General features: G+C 40.3%; 1 protein-coding gene across 13 annotated transcripts in view; it reads right to left on the reverse strand.

Annotated features, from left to right (window-relative positions):
* METTL16 (methyltransferase 16, RNA N6-adenosine) overlaps window positions 1–17,991 on the reverse strand; it is a 72,945-nt gene that overhangs the window by 18,876 nt on the left and 36,078 nt on the right. For all 13 annotated transcript variants that reach the window (XR_014821579.1, XR_014821578.1, XR_014821576.1 and 10 more), the window contains 2 exons: window positions 2,812–2,881; window positions 1,183–1,272 (listed from right to left, as the gene is read on the reverse strand). Coding sequence is in view for 5 of the 13 variants with exons in the window: in XM_084985538.1 (XP_084841664.1) it covers window positions 1,183–1,272; window positions 2,812–2,881 (160 nt within the window). In the remaining 8 variants the exon portion in view is untranslated. The remainder of the gene's footprint in view (window positions 1–1,182; window positions 1,273–2,811; window positions 2,882–17,991) is intronic.

Consider the following 17,991-nt stretch of genomic DNA (forward strand, 5'->3'; position numbering starts at 1 on the left):
TTTCCAACACTAGCCTCTACACATCCTACTGCATGGCACAGAGGGGAGACTAGGCATCCATCAGACAGGCCAAAATTGACTGGGAAACTTTTTCGATCCAGTTGTAGAGGACAAGAAGGAAAGGCTCAGTTTCAAATTTGAACTCATGTACTCAGAAACATCTGCAAACCGCCACCTTGTTCTTCTGCACACGTCTCTAGTACTCTGCCCTGTGACTGAAGGGCAAGGGGCTCAGAGACACGGCACCATTTAAGAGAGAGTCTTGAGACCAAGAGTGGCCAAGACCTTGGAAGAGGAGAACAAGCCTATGGCATGGACACAGAATCAGAGATGGCAAGGACCAGTTACTAGGCCTCCGTGAACACAGTGAGCAACATGTGTATAAATGTAAGGTGGACAGCTCCAGGCAACACTAACTCAATCATTCTTCCAAGGGAAATGTGAAAACAGACATGCTATTCTATTACCGCCTCTTAACACAGTCCAGGAAAACTATTCAGTCTAACCAGTTCAGAAACATTTTTCCTTTGAAGCACGGAGGACAAAGATAAATTTATGGAACAAATCATTTTGTAAACTGTTCTATCACAGAGGAATGTTCAAGCTTGAGCATATGCGAAGTAGACAAAATAGAATAACAAACTATTACCCAACTTCAAAACTGATCAATATTCCAGCACTAATCTTAAAGCCAAGATAGAACCCTTCACTGGAATGATTCCTAAGTTTTACACATCAAAAGCCCGCAACCCCCAATGGCAATTTCTTGATCCACCAGGAAACGCAGGAGACAGCTTCTACTCTAGGAAAACAGCAGTGATAAAAGAGAATAAACAGACTTCAATTCCTGAGGAATGCCCAACAGAATGATCACATTCACAGTGATTCTACAGGTTTATACAGTACCTGAATTTTTAATTCCTAAAAGACGCATGTCCAATTCATTTCTTCTGCTGAGTAAGAGTCACTGAGGTGCACAAACCCACAGAGAAAGAAAGCCTCTGTGGTCATCACAGTCCGCCTTCCAGGACTGTGTCTTGTTTATAACCACTTTCCATTCTGACATAAGCATTTGGGGCAAACTTCAGGGAAGCAGAACAGCACAGATTCAGTTCACTTATGACCGACTAAAACCCACCATATGCTCGAATTCAGAGAAGCAGAAGGAAGGTCTCTACTTACTGGTACTGTTACATCATCATAAAAACTCCAAGCCAAAGCCCACCTCATTGTCCGACCTTGACAGAATTCAGTGTAGGTAACTTTAGGAACCTGAAACCAACAAACACAGCATCTCATCATTCTATTAATTCTACTAATACGGTTCTGGCTGCTACCTCACGTTAAATGATATGTTGGTTATTTTCTTTATCAGTTAACAAACACTACCATCCAAAAATAGTTATGCACAGCTGCCTAATCATCAATGAATAAATTACTTCTCAACAAAGTTGTGGTTTTTTTTTCCTTCCAGAAAACAGAATTTATCACTCTGGCTTGAGAATCCAATATATTAAAGACCCAAAACACAACCTTTCAGAGAACCACTGGTAAAATGATTCAAATGCTCTTTTGTTTTCTTTTTTTTAGGAAAGAGAGTCTCCAAAGCCTGACTAGACTCAGCTATGTAGTCTCCCCTCTGCCTACCAGATTTTAGGAAATAGAATTGCTTTGTAGTTGTTACCATTTTTTTTTTTTTTTGGTTACAACCCTGGCATGTGGAAGTTCCTGGGCCAAGGATGGAACCTGTGCCACAGCTGCAGCAACCCTGGATCCTTAACATGCTGCACCAATGGGAACTTCCTAGAGCTGTTACAATTTTTATTATTATTTTTGTCTTTTGTCCTTTTAGGGCCATACCCGCACCATACGGAGGTTCCCAAGCTAGGGGTTGAATTGGAGCTGTAGCTGCTGGCCTACACCACAGCCATAGCAACACTGGATCCTTAACCCACTGAGCAAGGCCAGGGATCGAACCCGTGTCCTCATGGATACTAGTCAGGTTCATTAACCACTGAGCCATTATGGGAACTCCTAGCTGTTATAATTAACAAAGAAAAGGTATTGTGAGAAAAACAGGACGAATAGAATGTCAGAGAGAAACCCAAAGTCAGAAACTTAGGTCCACCACTGATCCACCTGACCCCTTTCTCTGAAAAGTCATGCTGTTCCTGCTTACTGGTGCCAAAATACCATGAACTGGGAGGGGTGTCAGGTAAATACATATTTGTCACCTGCTTTTCAAAACAAAAGCAAGGGGCTGAACTTACAGGGACTGTACCGTACTGGGAAGCACACTGGACTGAGGGTTATTCTGGTTCCAGCTGTTCTTTGACTACGAGACATGCAACCTGGAACAAGCTCCTAACTCCAGTTTCAGCAGTTATAATGGAATCAGATGTGGAGGCAGGGGTAGGTGGACCCCAGGTTTTATTTCTGGTTTCTCTCTGACATTGTATTTATCCTGTTTTCCCTATCTTTTCTTTCTTTCTTTTTTTTTTTTCTTGGCTTTGCCTGTGGCATGCAGAAGTTCTCAGGCCAGGGACTGAACCCATGCTACAGCAGTGACAAGGCCAAATCCTTCATGAGGCCACCAGGGAACTCCCACCATCTTCTCTAAATTGGTCAAAGAAGGCCTTTTAAAATAATTTATAAAAAGTCTCCCTTTAGTTCTCAAATTACAAAATTTAAAAAATAAACAAGCCAAAATAAAACAAACAGAAATTTAGTGTTTCTAGATATAAAGAAAAAGTCTATACTCCAAGTACCATCGAAAGTGAATACATCGAAGTAGTAACGGCAAAGCATTACCCCTTGTATGCGAAGTTCTTCCTTCAGAGGAGCCAAGCTGCATTTCTTTCCCAGCATACAGCTATACCATCTAGGAGGGAAAAAACAGACAAGTCAAAATGGTTACATTTTAAAACTGAGCATTACTCAAATGAACAAGATGAGCAGAATAGCAAACAAATATTGAGTTAAGTTACAATAACAAGAATTGTACATGATGCATTGAGACAAAGAACAAATCTAGAAAAGGAAAACAAGCCCCAAAGCTAAAACTTAACAAAAAACCACTTGGTCTCTCCAATGATTTTATGACTCTATGTATGTGGAAAGAGAAAGAGAGAGAGGTCTCACTGTGACGCTCTGGGACAGAAATTAGTTAAAAAATAACAATAAAAACATGCGTGTATTCCCCCTACACCATATAAGAGAAACTGTAAAATCTAGCAGGGACCTCTATTTTGAAGATGCCCTCACCTGCAAAAATTTAAGAATATATACTGCATTAAAGTTTCAACAAAACATGAAGTCAATTTCCTCCAGTGCAAATACAAATCCAGAAGCGGAACTGTGAAGACGGAGTGAAATGGTTAAAAGGTAAAAGGATAGAATTTACTTCTGATTATTCTAAAAAGTTTGTAAAGTATAAACTTCTAATTTGTACAGGACTTCTGCTTCAGCTTATGAAGGATTAAAGAGTATGGGAACTGCTCTTCTACCACAAACCACCAGAAAACTGGACACAATATAAAGAACAATTTTTCAGATACTGGACAGCTGCAATGAAGATCTATGATTTGAGAGAGAAAAACAAGGTGAGCTCTACAACTGCCAGAAGGAAATTTCCAAGCTGCAATCCAGGGAAAGGAACTCAAACAGAGCTCCCAAACCTTGCTGAACAGCTGAGACAGAGACTGGAGTTCAGACAAGCTGAGGCAGTAAGGATTTGAAGGGCAAAATACAAGAGAGGAAGAAGCTGCATAGGGAAAGAATTCTGGGCATCTGTAGAGGAATTCCTTGGAATATATTTCAGACAATGATCTGCATGTGTGGGGTGGAACACTGTGAGAGTAGGGAAAGAACTCTCAGAAAGCAGTAAGTAAGCTTAACAATTCCTGGATTCCAGACAGCCGGGGTGAGTTTGTGGCTCTACTAGCGAAAGCAGAAAGCCTTTGTAAATAAAAGGAGCATCCAACAGAGCCTTGGAAAGACACTGCTTTGTAAATGTGGCTGGAGGCTGTCTTACATCTACCCTAATAAAAGCTTAAAAGACATGAAAGGATCAAACTGATCACAAGTAATTTAAATAAGCATCAAAACAAAGTCCAACACTCTTTAAAGGAATACATTGAAATACAGCACCCACAAACATAAGACATGCAAATGTCCAGCATCCAGCCAAAAATTATTAGACATTAAAAATGACTTACAACTAGGATAAAAATTTAATCATTAGAAATAGACCAAGAGGAGTTCCCGTCGTGGCTCAGTGGTAAAGAATCTGCCTACTATCCATGAGGACACAGGTTCGATCCCTGGCCTTGCTCAGTGGGTTAAGGATCCAGCATTGCAGTGAGCTGTGGGTCACTCTGTAGGTCACAGAGAGGCTCGGATCCCTCATTGCTATTGCTGTGGTGTAGGCCAGTAGCTACAGCTCCGAGGAGATCGTAGCCTGGGAACTTCCACATGCTGTGGGTGTGGCCCTTAAAAAAAATAAATAGGAGTTCCTGTCGTGGCGCAGTGGTTAACGAATCCGACTAGGAACCATGAGGTTGCGGGTTCGGTCCCTGCCCTTGCTCAGTGGGTTAACGATCCGGCGTTGCCGTGAGCTGTGGTGTAGGTTGCAGACGCGGCTCGGATCCCGCATTGCTGTGGCTCTGGCGTAGGCCGGTGGCTACAGCTCCGATTCAACCCCTAGCCTGGGAACCTCCATATGCCACGGGAGCAGCCCAAGAAATAGCAACAACAACAACAAAAAGACAAAAGACAAAAAAAAATAAATAAATAAATAAACAAGTTAATAAAGAAACAGACCAAGAAATGAGAGAGATGATGGAATTAGCAGATGAGGACAATATGCTCCATAAGAAAACATGAACATAATGAGGAGCAAGAGGGAAGACATAAAAACTAACCAAATGGAACTTCTAGACATGAAAATTACAGTATCTAAAGTTAAAAAATTCACTGGATGGGATTAACAGCAATTAGATTCTGCAAAAGAAAAAATGTGTGAACTTGGGAGTTCTCATCATGGCTCAGCAGAAAGGTATCTAATTAGTATCCACGAGGACACAGGTTCGATCCCTGGCCTCACTCAGTGGGTTAAGATCTGGCATTGCCATTGCTGTGGCTATGGTGTAGGCTAGCAGCTGCAGCTTCAATTCGACCCCTAGTATGGGAACCTCCATATGCCGCACAAGACAAAAAAAAAAAGAAAAAAGAAAAAAGAAAAAAATGTGTGAACTTGAAGACACAGCCAAAGAAACTATCTGAAAGACAGCACACAGGGGAAAAGAAAAAGACCAGAAAACAAAACAAAAAATCCACAGCACCGGTGACCCATAGGACAGTATCAAGCAGTGCACACAACTGGAGTTTCAGAAAAGGGGCAAAAGGGGGACAAAAAAAATACTTGGAAAAAGAGGTTAAGAAAAAAAAGTTCAAAACTGATAAAAACTATAAACAGGAAGTTCAATGAATTCCACAAAGAAGAAACATAAAGAAAACCATGAAGTTCCTGCTGTGGTACACTGGGTCATGAATCCGATGATGGCAGCAGCTCAGGTCACTGCAGAGGAAGAATGTGATCCCAAGCCCAGTGCAGTGAGTTAAAACTTCTGGAGTTGTTGCACCTGCAGCTGTGGCTTGGGCTCAATCCTTGGCCCAGGAGTTTCCATATGCTGCGGATGCGGCCATTAAAAAAAAAAAGATAAAGTAACTTTCAAATAAATAAAAACTAAAACGTATCAGCACCAGTACTACAAGGAATGCTAAAGAAAGTTCAGGCAGAACTCCAGCCAAAAAACAGCAGAAAAAAAAAAATCCTCAAAGAGGTCAGAAAAAGATATACATTACCTATAAATAAGAATTACATCCAACTTGTCTTAGGAAACTATGCAAGCAAGAAGAGAGTGGAGTGAAATATTTATTTCAGACAGAGCTGACTTCAGACCAAGGAACGTGATCAGGAGTAAAGAGGGCGTTACACAATGTTTAAAGGGGACAGTCCTCCCAGGATACATACTAATCCTTAATGTGTTTGTACCTAACGAGAGAACATCAAACTACACGAGGCAAAAACTGATAGAGCTGCAAGGAAAAATGAATGGATCCTCTATTAGGGTTGGAAACTTCAACAACTCTCTATTAGAATGGACAGACCCAGCCAGCAGAAAATCAGTAAAGACATAGCTGAACTCATTAACACCATCAATCAACTAGATATAATTGACATCTATAAACTATTCATCAAACAAGAGCAGAATACACATTCCTCTTAAGCTCACAAGGAATATTCATGAAGACAGACCATATTCTGGGCCATAAAACATAGCTTAACAAATTTTAAGGAATAAAAATCATATAATATCTGCTCTTGGACGAATTAAACTTAAAATCAATAACAAAGATTTTTGGAAAATCCTCAAATATTTCAAAATTAAACAATACATTTCTCTTTCTCTCTGTCTGTCTTTTTTTAGGGCCACACCCTCAGCATATGGAAGCCAACCCCAAAGGCAGGATCCATGAAAGAATTGCTAATCTGGACTTCATTAAGCTCTGTGAAAGATATGGTCACAGAATGAAATGATAAATCATAGACTGGGCGAAAATATAGCACATATATCTGACAAAGGATTATTACCTGAAATATTCAAAGAACTCTTATAACTCAACAATATGAAACCAGACAACTTCTTTTTTTTTTTTTTTTTTTTTTTTTTTTGGTCTTTTTGTCTTCTCTAGGGCTGCTCCTGTGGCAAATGGAGTTCCCAGGCTAGGGGTTCAGTCAGAGCTGTAGTCACCGGCCTACGCCAGAGCTACAGCAACGCGGGATCCGAGCCGCATCTGTGACCTACACCACCTACACCACAGCTCACAGCAACTCCAGATCGTTGACCCACTGAGCAACGCCAGGGATCGAACCCGCAACCTCAAGGTTCCTAGTCGGATTCGTTAACCACTGCACCAAGACAGGAACTCCTGACAACTTCTTGATTTAAAAATGCACTAAAGATCTTTAATAAGATATCCACAAATAAGACATAAAGATGGCAAACAGGCATGTGAAAAGATGCTCCAAATTTTATGTAGTCAAGGAAATGCAAATTAAAATGAGATACCATTACACACTTCTCAGAATAGCAAAGTCCAGAACACTCACAATACCAAATGTTGGTGAGGATGTTGAGTAATAGAAACTTAAAAACAGTCTAGCCGCTTTGGAAGAATCTGGCAGTTTTCCAAACACAACCATCCCATATGATCCAGCAATTGTGCTCCTTAGTATCTACCTAAAGGAGCTGAAAACTTTATGTCACACAAAAATATTCACTCATGTCTACAGCAGCTTTATTCATAACTGCCAAAACGTGGAACCAACCAAATGCCCTTCAGGAGGTGAATGGATAGATACACTGGTACATTCGGACAAGGTAATATTACTCAGCACTAAAAAGAAATGAGCTGTTAGACCATGAAAAGACATGGAGGAAACTTTAAATATATATTACTAAATGAAAGAAGCCAATCCGAAAATGCTACATGGCGTATGTTTCCAACTATATAGCATTCTGGAAAAGACAAAACTATAGAGATGGCAAAAAGACCAGTGATTGGTGGGGAAGGGGTGGACAGGTAGAACACAGAGGATGTTTAAAGGAATGGAAATATTACAAATGGTATTACAATGGTGGATACATGTAAATATACATGTATCCAAAGTCACAGAAAATACATTAGGATGAATTCCAATGTAGATGATGGACTCTGGGTGATAATGAAATTTTTGTTTGTTTGTGCTTTTAAAATTACTACTATTGAAGGTGATTTACAATGTTCTGTCAATGTACAGCAAGTTGACCCAGTTATACTATATACATACACATTCATTTTCTCACATTATCTTCCATCATGTTCCATCACAAGTGACTAGTTTCCTGTGCTATACAGCAGAACGATAATGAAGTGCTGATGTAGGCTCATCTTTTTTTCACTTTTGATGGCCCCACCCGTGGCATATGGAAGTTCCCTGGTTAAGGGTCAAATTGGAGCTGTAGCCGTCGGCCTACACCACAGCCGCAGCAATGCCATATCTAAGCTACACCTGCAACCTACACCACAGCTCATGGCAATGCAGTGAGGCACTGAGCAAGGTTAGGGATCAAACCTGAATTCTCATGGATACTAGTCAGCTTCCTTACTGCTGAGCCGCAAAGGGAACTCCTGGGCTCATTGATTTTAACAAATGTCCCACTACAGTGAGGAGTAATGATAACAGGGGAGGTTACACTTGTGTATGTGGGAAATCTCTGTAACTTCCCTTCAAATTTTGCTGTGAATCTTAAACTACTCTAAGAAATAAAGTCTATCACGAGAGAGAGAGATACAGGAATGACCAACAAGCATATGCAAAGATGCTCCACATCACTGGTCATCAGGGAAATGTGACTTAAAACCAGAACGAGGGGTTCCCTCAAGGCTCAGTGGTTAAGGATCTAGCGGTGTCTCTGCAAAATTTCGCATGAGATTTATCACTACATAACCATTAGCATTCATGGCATAGAATGGATAATTTTTAAAGGAATGACACTGGCATCAGCTGGAACTCTCACACATTGTGGTAAGAATGCAGTATAGTTCAGCCACTTGAAAACAGCCTGGCAACTTGACTCAGGAATCCTACTCTCAGGTATTTACTCAAGATAGAGGAAAACCAAGGAGTTCCTGTTGTGGCTCAGTGGAAATAAATCTGACTAGGATCCATGAAGACGTGAGTTCAATCCCTGGCCTCGCTCAGTGGGTTAGGGATCTGGTGTTGCCGTGAGCTGTGGTACAGACTGTAAATGCGGCTCGGATTTGGCGTTGCTGTGGTGTAGGCCAGTGGCTACAGCTCCGATTTGATCCCTAGCCTGGGAGCCTCCATGTGCCACGGGTGCAGCCTTAAAACGACAAAAAAAAAAAAAAAAAAAAAAAAAAGAGGAAAACTGGAATCCAAACAAATGTATGCAAAGGTTCATAGAGTGCTACCCATACTAGTCGAAGCCTGGAAATGATCCAGATCTGCATGAATGAGTGAATGGATTAATAAATTGTGCTGTATTCACATAATGGCATACTACTTAGTAATAAAAAGGGAGAGGCCGCTGATATAATGCATGGATAAGCTATATAAAAGAAGCCTGTTTTGAGTGGAAGTCAGGGCCTTTAGTGGGGTTTCCTCAGGGCAGGCAAGGCAGGGCTGGGGAGCAGTTTGGGATCTGCTACTGTGTGAATAGCCTCAGTGGGCTATGGGCTGTGGGTTATGGAGTGGTCTCCAGTTGCCGGGCATCCAGCCCTGGGATGCTTGAGGGAGAGGAAGATGGCCTCCTGGGCTGAAAGGGCAAACAGAGGGGGAAGGATTCTGGGCTGGTGAGTCTGCATAGCCAAGGCTGCTGGAGCCGGGTCCTTTGCCATCTCTAAGAATCAGGGAGCCCAGGGAAGGGCAGGCTTCCTCCCAGCCAGAGAGGATTTCTTAACTGTCAAAACATCGTAATATACAGAAAACTAAATATATTTACAATACAAAGAAAAACTACATTCTGTGTGATTCCATTTATTTGAAAATCTAGACAGGCAAAACTATTGCTATAGAAAAAATGAGTGGTCACTAAAGGCTGGGATATGAACAGACTGCAAAGGGCCACTAGGGATCCTTTTATCATGACGAAAATGTTTTAAATCCTGAGTTCTAGGAGTTCCTGTCATGGAGCAGCGGAAATGAATCCGACTAGGAACCATGAAGTTTCGGGTTCAATCCTTGGCCTTGCTCAGTGGGTTAAGGATCTGGCATTGCCGTGAGCTGTGGTGTAGGTCACAGACGCAGCTTGGATCCTGTGTTGCTGTGGCTGTGGTGTAGGCCGGCGGCGACAGCTCCGATTAGAGCCCTAACCTGGAAACCTCCATTTGCCACAGGTGTGGCCCTAAAAAGACAAAAAGATGAGAAAAAATTCTTGGAGTTCCTACTGTGGCACAGTGGGTTAATAATCTTGCCACAGGGGATTAAGTCACTGCAGAGGTGCAGGTCTGATCTCTGGCCCAGAGCAGAGGGTTACAAAGGATCTGGTGTTGCTGCAACTGTGGCTAAGATCCAATCTGGGAACTTCCATATGCCACGGGTGCAGGCATTAAAAAAAATTCTCTATCTTGATTGTGGTAGTGGTGGTAACATACAAATTTGTCAAAGCACATCACATTGTACACTTAAATTGGAGAATGTACTATATGCAAGTTATACCTCAATAAAACTGATTTAAATATACAAATTTCTAAATACGTTGTATCTCAATCTTCAAATATATATAAAGAATAGTTCACAATAATGTTTTTTGCATATTTCATAGCTTAATTACACTAGCAATACATATTCTGTGTCTTTTTTTAAACCAAGTATCAAAATTACTCATATGTCATTTGAAATTCATCTAACTGCACATTATCTTTAAAGAGAATTTTCAGATTAGGGGTATATGCATTCAACATTTGTTTATATGCAAAACATTTACTACGTCTTTTTTTTTTTTTTTGTCTTTTTTAGGGCCGCAGACACAGCATATGGAGGGTCCCAGGCTAGGGGTCTAACCGGAGCTAGAGACGCCGGCCTACGCCACAGCCACTGCAACACCAGATCCAAGTCACATTTTCGACCTACACCACAGCTCACGGCAATATCGGATCTTTAACCCACGGAGCAAGGCCAGGGATTGAACCTGCGACTTCATGGCTCCTAGTCGGATTTGCTTCCGCTGCGCCACGACGGGAACTCTGCAAAATATTTATTATGAAGGTGAATTTTATTTTATTTTTATTTTAAATGATATTTATTTATTTATTTTGGCTACATCCAGGGCATGTGGAAATTCCTGGGCCAGGGATTGAGCCCATGCTAGAGCAGCAACCCAAGCCGCTGCATTGACAACACCAGATCCTTGATTCACTGTGCCGTAAAAGAACTCCTGAATGTGAGTTTTATTTTTTATTTTTTGAAAGAGGATAATAGGAGTTCCTGTTGTGGCTCAGCGGTAACGAACAACTAGCGTCCATGAGGAGGTGGGTTCGATCCCTGGCCTTGCTCAGTGGGTTAAGAATCCGTCATTACTGTGGCTGTCTGTAGTGTAGGCCAACAGCTGCAGCGCTGGTTTGACTCCTGGCCTGGGAACTTCTATGTGCCTCAGGTGAGGCCCTAAAAAAGACCAAAAAAAAAAAAAGAAAGAGGATAATAATTTTTTATGGTCTAAGAAGGTAGTTGATGTGATAGAGAATGCATTCTTCTCTTTTTTTTTCTTTTTGATTTTTTCATTATTCAAAAAAAGGCTTCATTTAAAAAAATACTTATAGATGAAATAAATTCACTTGAGTAATAAAAAAATACTTAAAGTTGTGTTAATTTCAGGTGTATATCTGAAGGTGAACTTTAAAGTGACTAAAACTAAGTGACTCTAAGACGCTCTGAAATCACACACTAAGTTAAATCTGTAAAAAAACTGCCATTTTTATAAGCTGGAAACTATTGAAGACCACCAATTTCATACGGTTCAACCTAGTATTAACATTAATATTAAATGGAAATCCCATTAATTGTAAATGCATGACAAATACTATTACACTGCTTTAGAAGTAGTGTGCATTAATCAGTATTTTCTTTGTTTTTAATGTTTTGGGGTTCAATAACAGGCGACAATCTCTATTTTTGTTTATCAATACTTTTTCCACTTTAAAAACACAAATAATTGTTCTACCCAAACATTTTACTTTAAACAAAGCTGGGTAAATTTACTTAGAGCAAAATCTATTTCATTTGGTAGCCTTACAAAGTTTGGAAGAAAAATAATAAGCTCCCTTTAAGAAGGCAGTGTGTAAATGGAGAAGTCATTAAAAGCCTTTGGTATGTTAGGAAGAAGATGAAGGAAGAAAAGAAATTAAGAGCAATTAGGGCTCACACAGTAACAGCATAAAATAGGTTAATTAACATCTTTCCTTTAAAATTAGCATTCCTGAACAGATTAGATTAGAGTCACCAGAAGCCAAGAAAAGATCCAGAACAGAGACAAAAGAATGATGCTATAAATTTCCTCAGGAGATGAAGGGAAGTAAATATTTAGAAAACCAAGGCTTGTAACAATTACATATGTCATTGGTACTTAAAATAGCCACAGCAGAGTTCATATTTCTTTTAACCTTTACTGTAAGTTGAATACTGTATCATGAATCTTTTAAAAATTTAATCTTATCAATACACCTACTATTTTCTGCAAGTTACATTTCTTAGCGAAAAAACAGAAGTAATTGGGTGTATTAAAAATTCTGTTTGTTTCACTTAAAAAAAAAAAAAAAATGCCTACCCATTAGATCCTGGCTACTCTCCACAGACATCTTGTGACAACTAATCAAAATGCAAGTAGGAAAAAAAAAAATGAAAAGGAAGATCTAGTTACCCAAGAGACTTTGAGCCCATTATACTATTTTAATGATGAAAGTAGCACTCCACTCATTACAGCACTTAGTAGTAATTCCTTAGAGACAGCAGGTTTCAAGAAAAATTATTTTTAAATTATTTCAAATGCACAGGAATTGCGAGATTAGTACAAACGATTCCAGTGTACTCTTCAACCAGAGGCACTGCACTTCCCCCATCTGCTTGCTCTGTGTGTGTTTTTTTCCTACATCATCTGAGAGTTAGCTACAGACATCATCATGCCCCTTTACCCTTAAATATTGTGGCATGTACATTTTAAAAACAAGGACATTCTCTTATAAATGAGGACATTCTCAATGATCAAGCTGAGAAAATTTAGCACTCATACCACACTGTTATCTGGGATACAGTCCATACTCAAATTCCACCAATTATCCCAATAATGTCCTTCACGTCAATTTTCTCCCCTGGTGCAAGATCCAATCTAGGATCATGTATCTCATTTACGTGTCAAGTCTCTTTAGTCTCTTTCAATCTGGAACAGTTTTATGGTCTTTTTTTACTTTCATGACCTTAATATTTCTGAAGAACCGTCTTAACAAAATCCCTCAAGTTACGCTGAAATTTCCTCACAAATTCAGGTTAAACATTTGGGGCATGAAGAGCACGCAAGTGCTATCTGTCCTTCTCGGTGACTCACATCAGGAGAGGATTACCTGGTCAAGGTGGTATCCTCCAGTCTCTCCACTATAAAGTTACCAAAGTTCTCTTTGTAATTGGGAACATATTTTGAAACTATGAAAATATTCTGTTCCTCTTCAAAATTTCCATTGCTGATTCCTCCATCAATCATTACTATAACAACTGCAAAATGGTGATATTTCTAAATTTATTATTCTTTCTACATGTATTAGTTGGCATTCTAGTTTAACAAATGGCTTTTCCTCTATCCCTCTTATATATTTCATTCGCTTATTTTATCCAATGGGTTATAATCCATTACTGTCATTATTCATTCTAAACTTATATTGTTCTATATTTGGCTTGGGCTGGCTCCTATGTTCTTTTAACATTTAATACCATAAAAGGTATTATCTCAATCTTACAGACAAGGAAAACGAAGAGGCTTACGCTTTTATAAAGGCAAGTCAAAATTTGTAGTAGAACTGGACAATTTTTTAGCTGGAGAATTAACTAAAAGCTCAGTTATGAAACTTACAGTTGTTGCTTGCAACTAGCACTTACAGCAGCCCATAACTATGTCACCATCTAAGCTTAAAAAAAAAAACCAAATAGCAGAGTTCCCATTGTGGCTCAACTGGTAATGAACCCAACTAGAATCCACGATGAGGCAGATTCAATCTCTGGCCTTGATCAGTGGTTAAGGATCTGGCGTTGCTGTGGGCTGTGGTGTAGGCAGCAGCTGCAGCTCTGATTCAACCCCTCACCTGGGAACTTCCACATGACGTAGGTGTGGCCATAAAAAAGAAAAAAAAAAAAAAAAAAAATTATAAAAAGGCCCAGACTGTCAAAATTTATCACCCATCACCAGATATGTGGGTTTTACCCAGACCCAAGAATTTTCCAAGATCTAGCAGGGGGTATTGAATGGAAAGAAAAAGCAAAAAGGGGAGTTCCCGTCGTGGCGCAGTGGTTAACAAATCCAACTAGGAACCATGAGGTTGCGGGTTTGATCCCTGCCCTTGCTCAGTGGGTTAACAATCTGGCGTTGCCGTGAGCTATGGTGTAGGTTGCAGATGCAGCTCGGATCCCGAGTTGCTGTGGCTCTAGAGTAGGCCTGCGGCTACAGCTCCGATTAGACCCCTAGCCTGGGAACCTCCACATGCCGAGGGAACAGCCCCAGAAATGGCAAAAAAAAAAAAAAAAAAAAAAAAAAGGCAAAAAGAAGGAGTGAAACCAGTATTCAATTGGAACTTTGTAACTCTGGTTCCCGGAAAAATCATAAAATCATTGCCATAAAGAGCATCAGCTGTAGACCTAATAACGAATGACAAGAGTAGAATCCAGACCATGAGGAGTTTTATAAAGTCTGCTAATTTATTTAGAAGGTTAGATGAGTGAGTCTCTAAAAGAGAAAATGCTATTAAATAATAAGCTCAAACCTGACCCCCTTGCTGTACAGTGGGGAAAAATAAATAAATAAATAAATAAATAAATAAATAATAAGCTCAAGTCACAGGCTCAAAAAGTAAAAGGTAAAGATGACAAGCACTTGCAAATCTTCACCAACGACAGAAAGTCTAATAATATCATATGTCGATTAATCTTCAACAATAAAGAAAAGAAAAGGCTGTGAACTTAGAAGTCGAACTGCAGGCTGGGCTACAGAGGCTGCATGGGATGGTGGAAAGCGCGTAAGACCAGAATTAGGAGATCCGGGTCCCAAATTTCTAACCTGTACAACTACGAGGTTGGATAACTTTCTCTCCCAAGGGCCTTCTGGCTGCAAAATTCCTTCAGATACAAAACCACAGTTGCTGCTGAGTGTGACTTAGGCGAGGCACGAATCATAAGGAGGTGAGGCATCTAGAGTGCCATCACTGAGGTCAGGCCAACGACTTTAACTTATTTCACTCCATAATGTTACAAATTTGACTTCATTTCTGCACTTCAGGAACAAGAAGAGGGATAAGGAGCAGGTAAGTAGGGTTTAAATACTTATTTTTAATCCCTTATTTTCCAGAGCTCCAAAATGCGCCATTTCCATAGTATCCTAAAATTTGAGAGTGACATAGTGGGGTAAACATTATGCAACTATAAAAATATGCAGGAGGACATGAACTGTTAATATATACAAATGAAAGTTACCTGAGTACGAGGTAAAACTGTAAACAGTATTTGCGTGCAATACTCTCTCAAAAAACACTGCTCTATTTGCTTTTCAGTGAGAATCGCTTCATTCTTCCTCTCTTCCTTGTATCTTCCCTCGCAACCTGCCTGAGTTCTAACAGAGCAGACAAGACGGCTGAACTCTTTCCTTAAATGAACTGTACAGGGCAACTTTTCCCATATGTGACGCCAACATCGAAATGGCTGACTCACCAGAGACAGGATGGGCTCCAGCAACTGACCCTTCCTGGCAAACATTCACCTCTTACTCAATTTGAGGGCTGCCACGGAGCCAGGTACAGGGGACCTGGAACATCCTGACCAATTTCTCTCTCTTAGAAGAGTATTCCTTTAAAGTATAGCTCAAATGGAACTTTGGAAATAACAGAAATTGACTGATTAAAAGCCTCCTAAAAAACAACCTTCCCCATTTTCCTGGATGATTCCAGTTCCTTCAAAAGCTGACCAATAATGAAATGGCCACATGGCCTTGGTTACCTCTTGCATGAGTTTCAGTGCTCTGTTACTTTCAGTTTATTTTACTTACTGAGACTCTTCTCAATGCTCAGTATAACTTAAGTCTCTTTTTTTCTTTATACTCTAATGTATCTTTGAAGAAATCAATTTAAGGTAAGAATTTATTAACATTTGGCTTAAATATTATGTAAATTTTGAGGAGTGGACGATCCAATAATCTAGCTGCTTTCCATAAATATTTAAATAAACTAACATTGAACAAATTAGGATATTTGATTTTAGAATTGGCCTTTTAATTCTTTTTTTGCTTTTTATCTTTTTAAGGCTGTACCCACGGCATATGGAGGTTCCGGGGCTAGGGGTCGAATCAGAGCTGTAGCCGCTGGCCTACCCCACAGCCACAGCAACGCCAGATCCAAGTCGCATCTGTGACCTACACCACAGCTCACGGCAACGTTGGATCCTTAACCCACTGAGCAAGACCAGGGATCAAACCGGCAACCTCAGGGCTCCTAGTGGGATTCGTTTCCACTGCACTATAATGGGAACTTGGGCCTTTTAATAAAATAAGTAACTTTAAACTCCTATAAATTCAAGATAAAATTTTCCCTACTTAGCAACTCTAGTTCTGGGTATTCATCCAAAAGAATGGAAAGAAGTGTCTTTAGAAATATTTGTACATCCCTCAGAGTTCCTGTCATGGCACCGTGGAAACAAATCCGACTAGTAACCATGAGGTTGGGGGTCTGATCCCTGGCCTCATGCAGTGGGTTAAGGATCTGGCATTGCTGTGGTGTAGGCCAGTAGCCGTAGCTCCAATTAGACCTCTAGCCTAGGAACCTCCATATACCGTGGGTACGGCCCTAAAAAGCAAAAAAAAAAAAAAAAAAAAAAGAAAAAGAAGAAGTATTTGTGCATCCTGTTCATAGCAACATCAACCATGACTGCCAAAAGGTGGAAGTAACCCAGTGTCCATCAGCAGAAGAATGGATAAATACAACATACTATATAAATACAACAGAATGTTAATATTATTCAGCCCTAAAAAGAAAGAAAACCCTAAAACATGCAATAATATGAATGAATATTGAGGACATGATGTTAAGTGAACAAGTCAGTCACAAAGGACAAATACGATTCTGTTTGTGTAAGGTAATTAGAACAGTAAATTCGGAGACAGAAAGTAGAATGGTGGTTGCTGGGGTTATGGGAAGAGAGGGAGTTCGGAGTGGTTGTTTAACGGGAATATAGTTTTAGTTTTACAGGAAGAAAGAGTTCTGGAGATCAGCTGCACAACAACATGAATGTACTTATTAATACTAATGAATTGCACACTTTTTCAATTTGTTTTGGCTGTGCCCACAGCATGCAGAAGTTTCTGGGCCTGGGATAGAACCCGCACCACAGCAGTGACAACACCAAATCCTTAACTGCTAGGCCACCAAGGAATTCTGAACCATCCACTTTATTTTATTTTATTTTATTTTTTTTTGTCTTTTTGCCATTTCTTGGGCTGCTCCAGCGACATATGGAGGTTCCCAGGCTACGGGTTGAATTGGAGCTGTAGCCACTGGCCTACACCAGAGCCACAGCAACGCGGGATCCAAGCCGAGTCTGCGACCTACACCACAGCTCACGGCAATGCCAGATCGTTAACCCACTGAGCAAGGGCAGGGATTGAACCCGCAACCTCATGGTTCCTAGTCGGATTCATTAACCACTGCGCCACGACGGGAACTCCTGAACCATACACTTTAAATTAAGATGGGGAATTCCCAGGTGGCTCAGCAGGTTAAGGATCCAGAGCTGTCACTGCTATGGTGAGGGTTCGATCCCAGGCCCGGGAACTTCCACATGCATGGGCACCATACCAACCCCGACAAATGGTTAAGACAGTAAATTTTATGTTACGTGTATTTTACCACAATTTTTAAAAAATCCTCTCTATGCTACAAACCTAACTCCTAGGTTGAAAGCCCTTTTAGTTTTGAACTCACAGTATCCATCATTTCTACATCACTTGGGAGGGTGAGAAGTCAAATGAGACAAATAGCTCTGAGTACTCGTGCTGCTTAATGAAAGGTGTGTTGTCTGAAATAATTAGCCTTTAAAAAGGAATAGCCTTAACTCTCCTCTGGAATTGGTCAGTGATCTCAGTTTCCCTTAATTAAGTTCTTGACAGCTCAGCGTCCTCACATCTG

This window comes from Sus scrofa, chromosome 12 (assembly GCF_054392235.1).
Source record: "Sus scrofa isolate SSC_HxYL_T2T_F1_AM1 chromosome 12, Sscrofa_HxYL_maternal_Yorkshire_Landrace_v2.0, whole genome shotgun sequence".
In the NCBI taxonomy this organism is placed as follows: Eukaryota; Metazoa; Chordata; class Mammalia; order Artiodactyla; family Suidae; genus Sus; species Sus scrofa.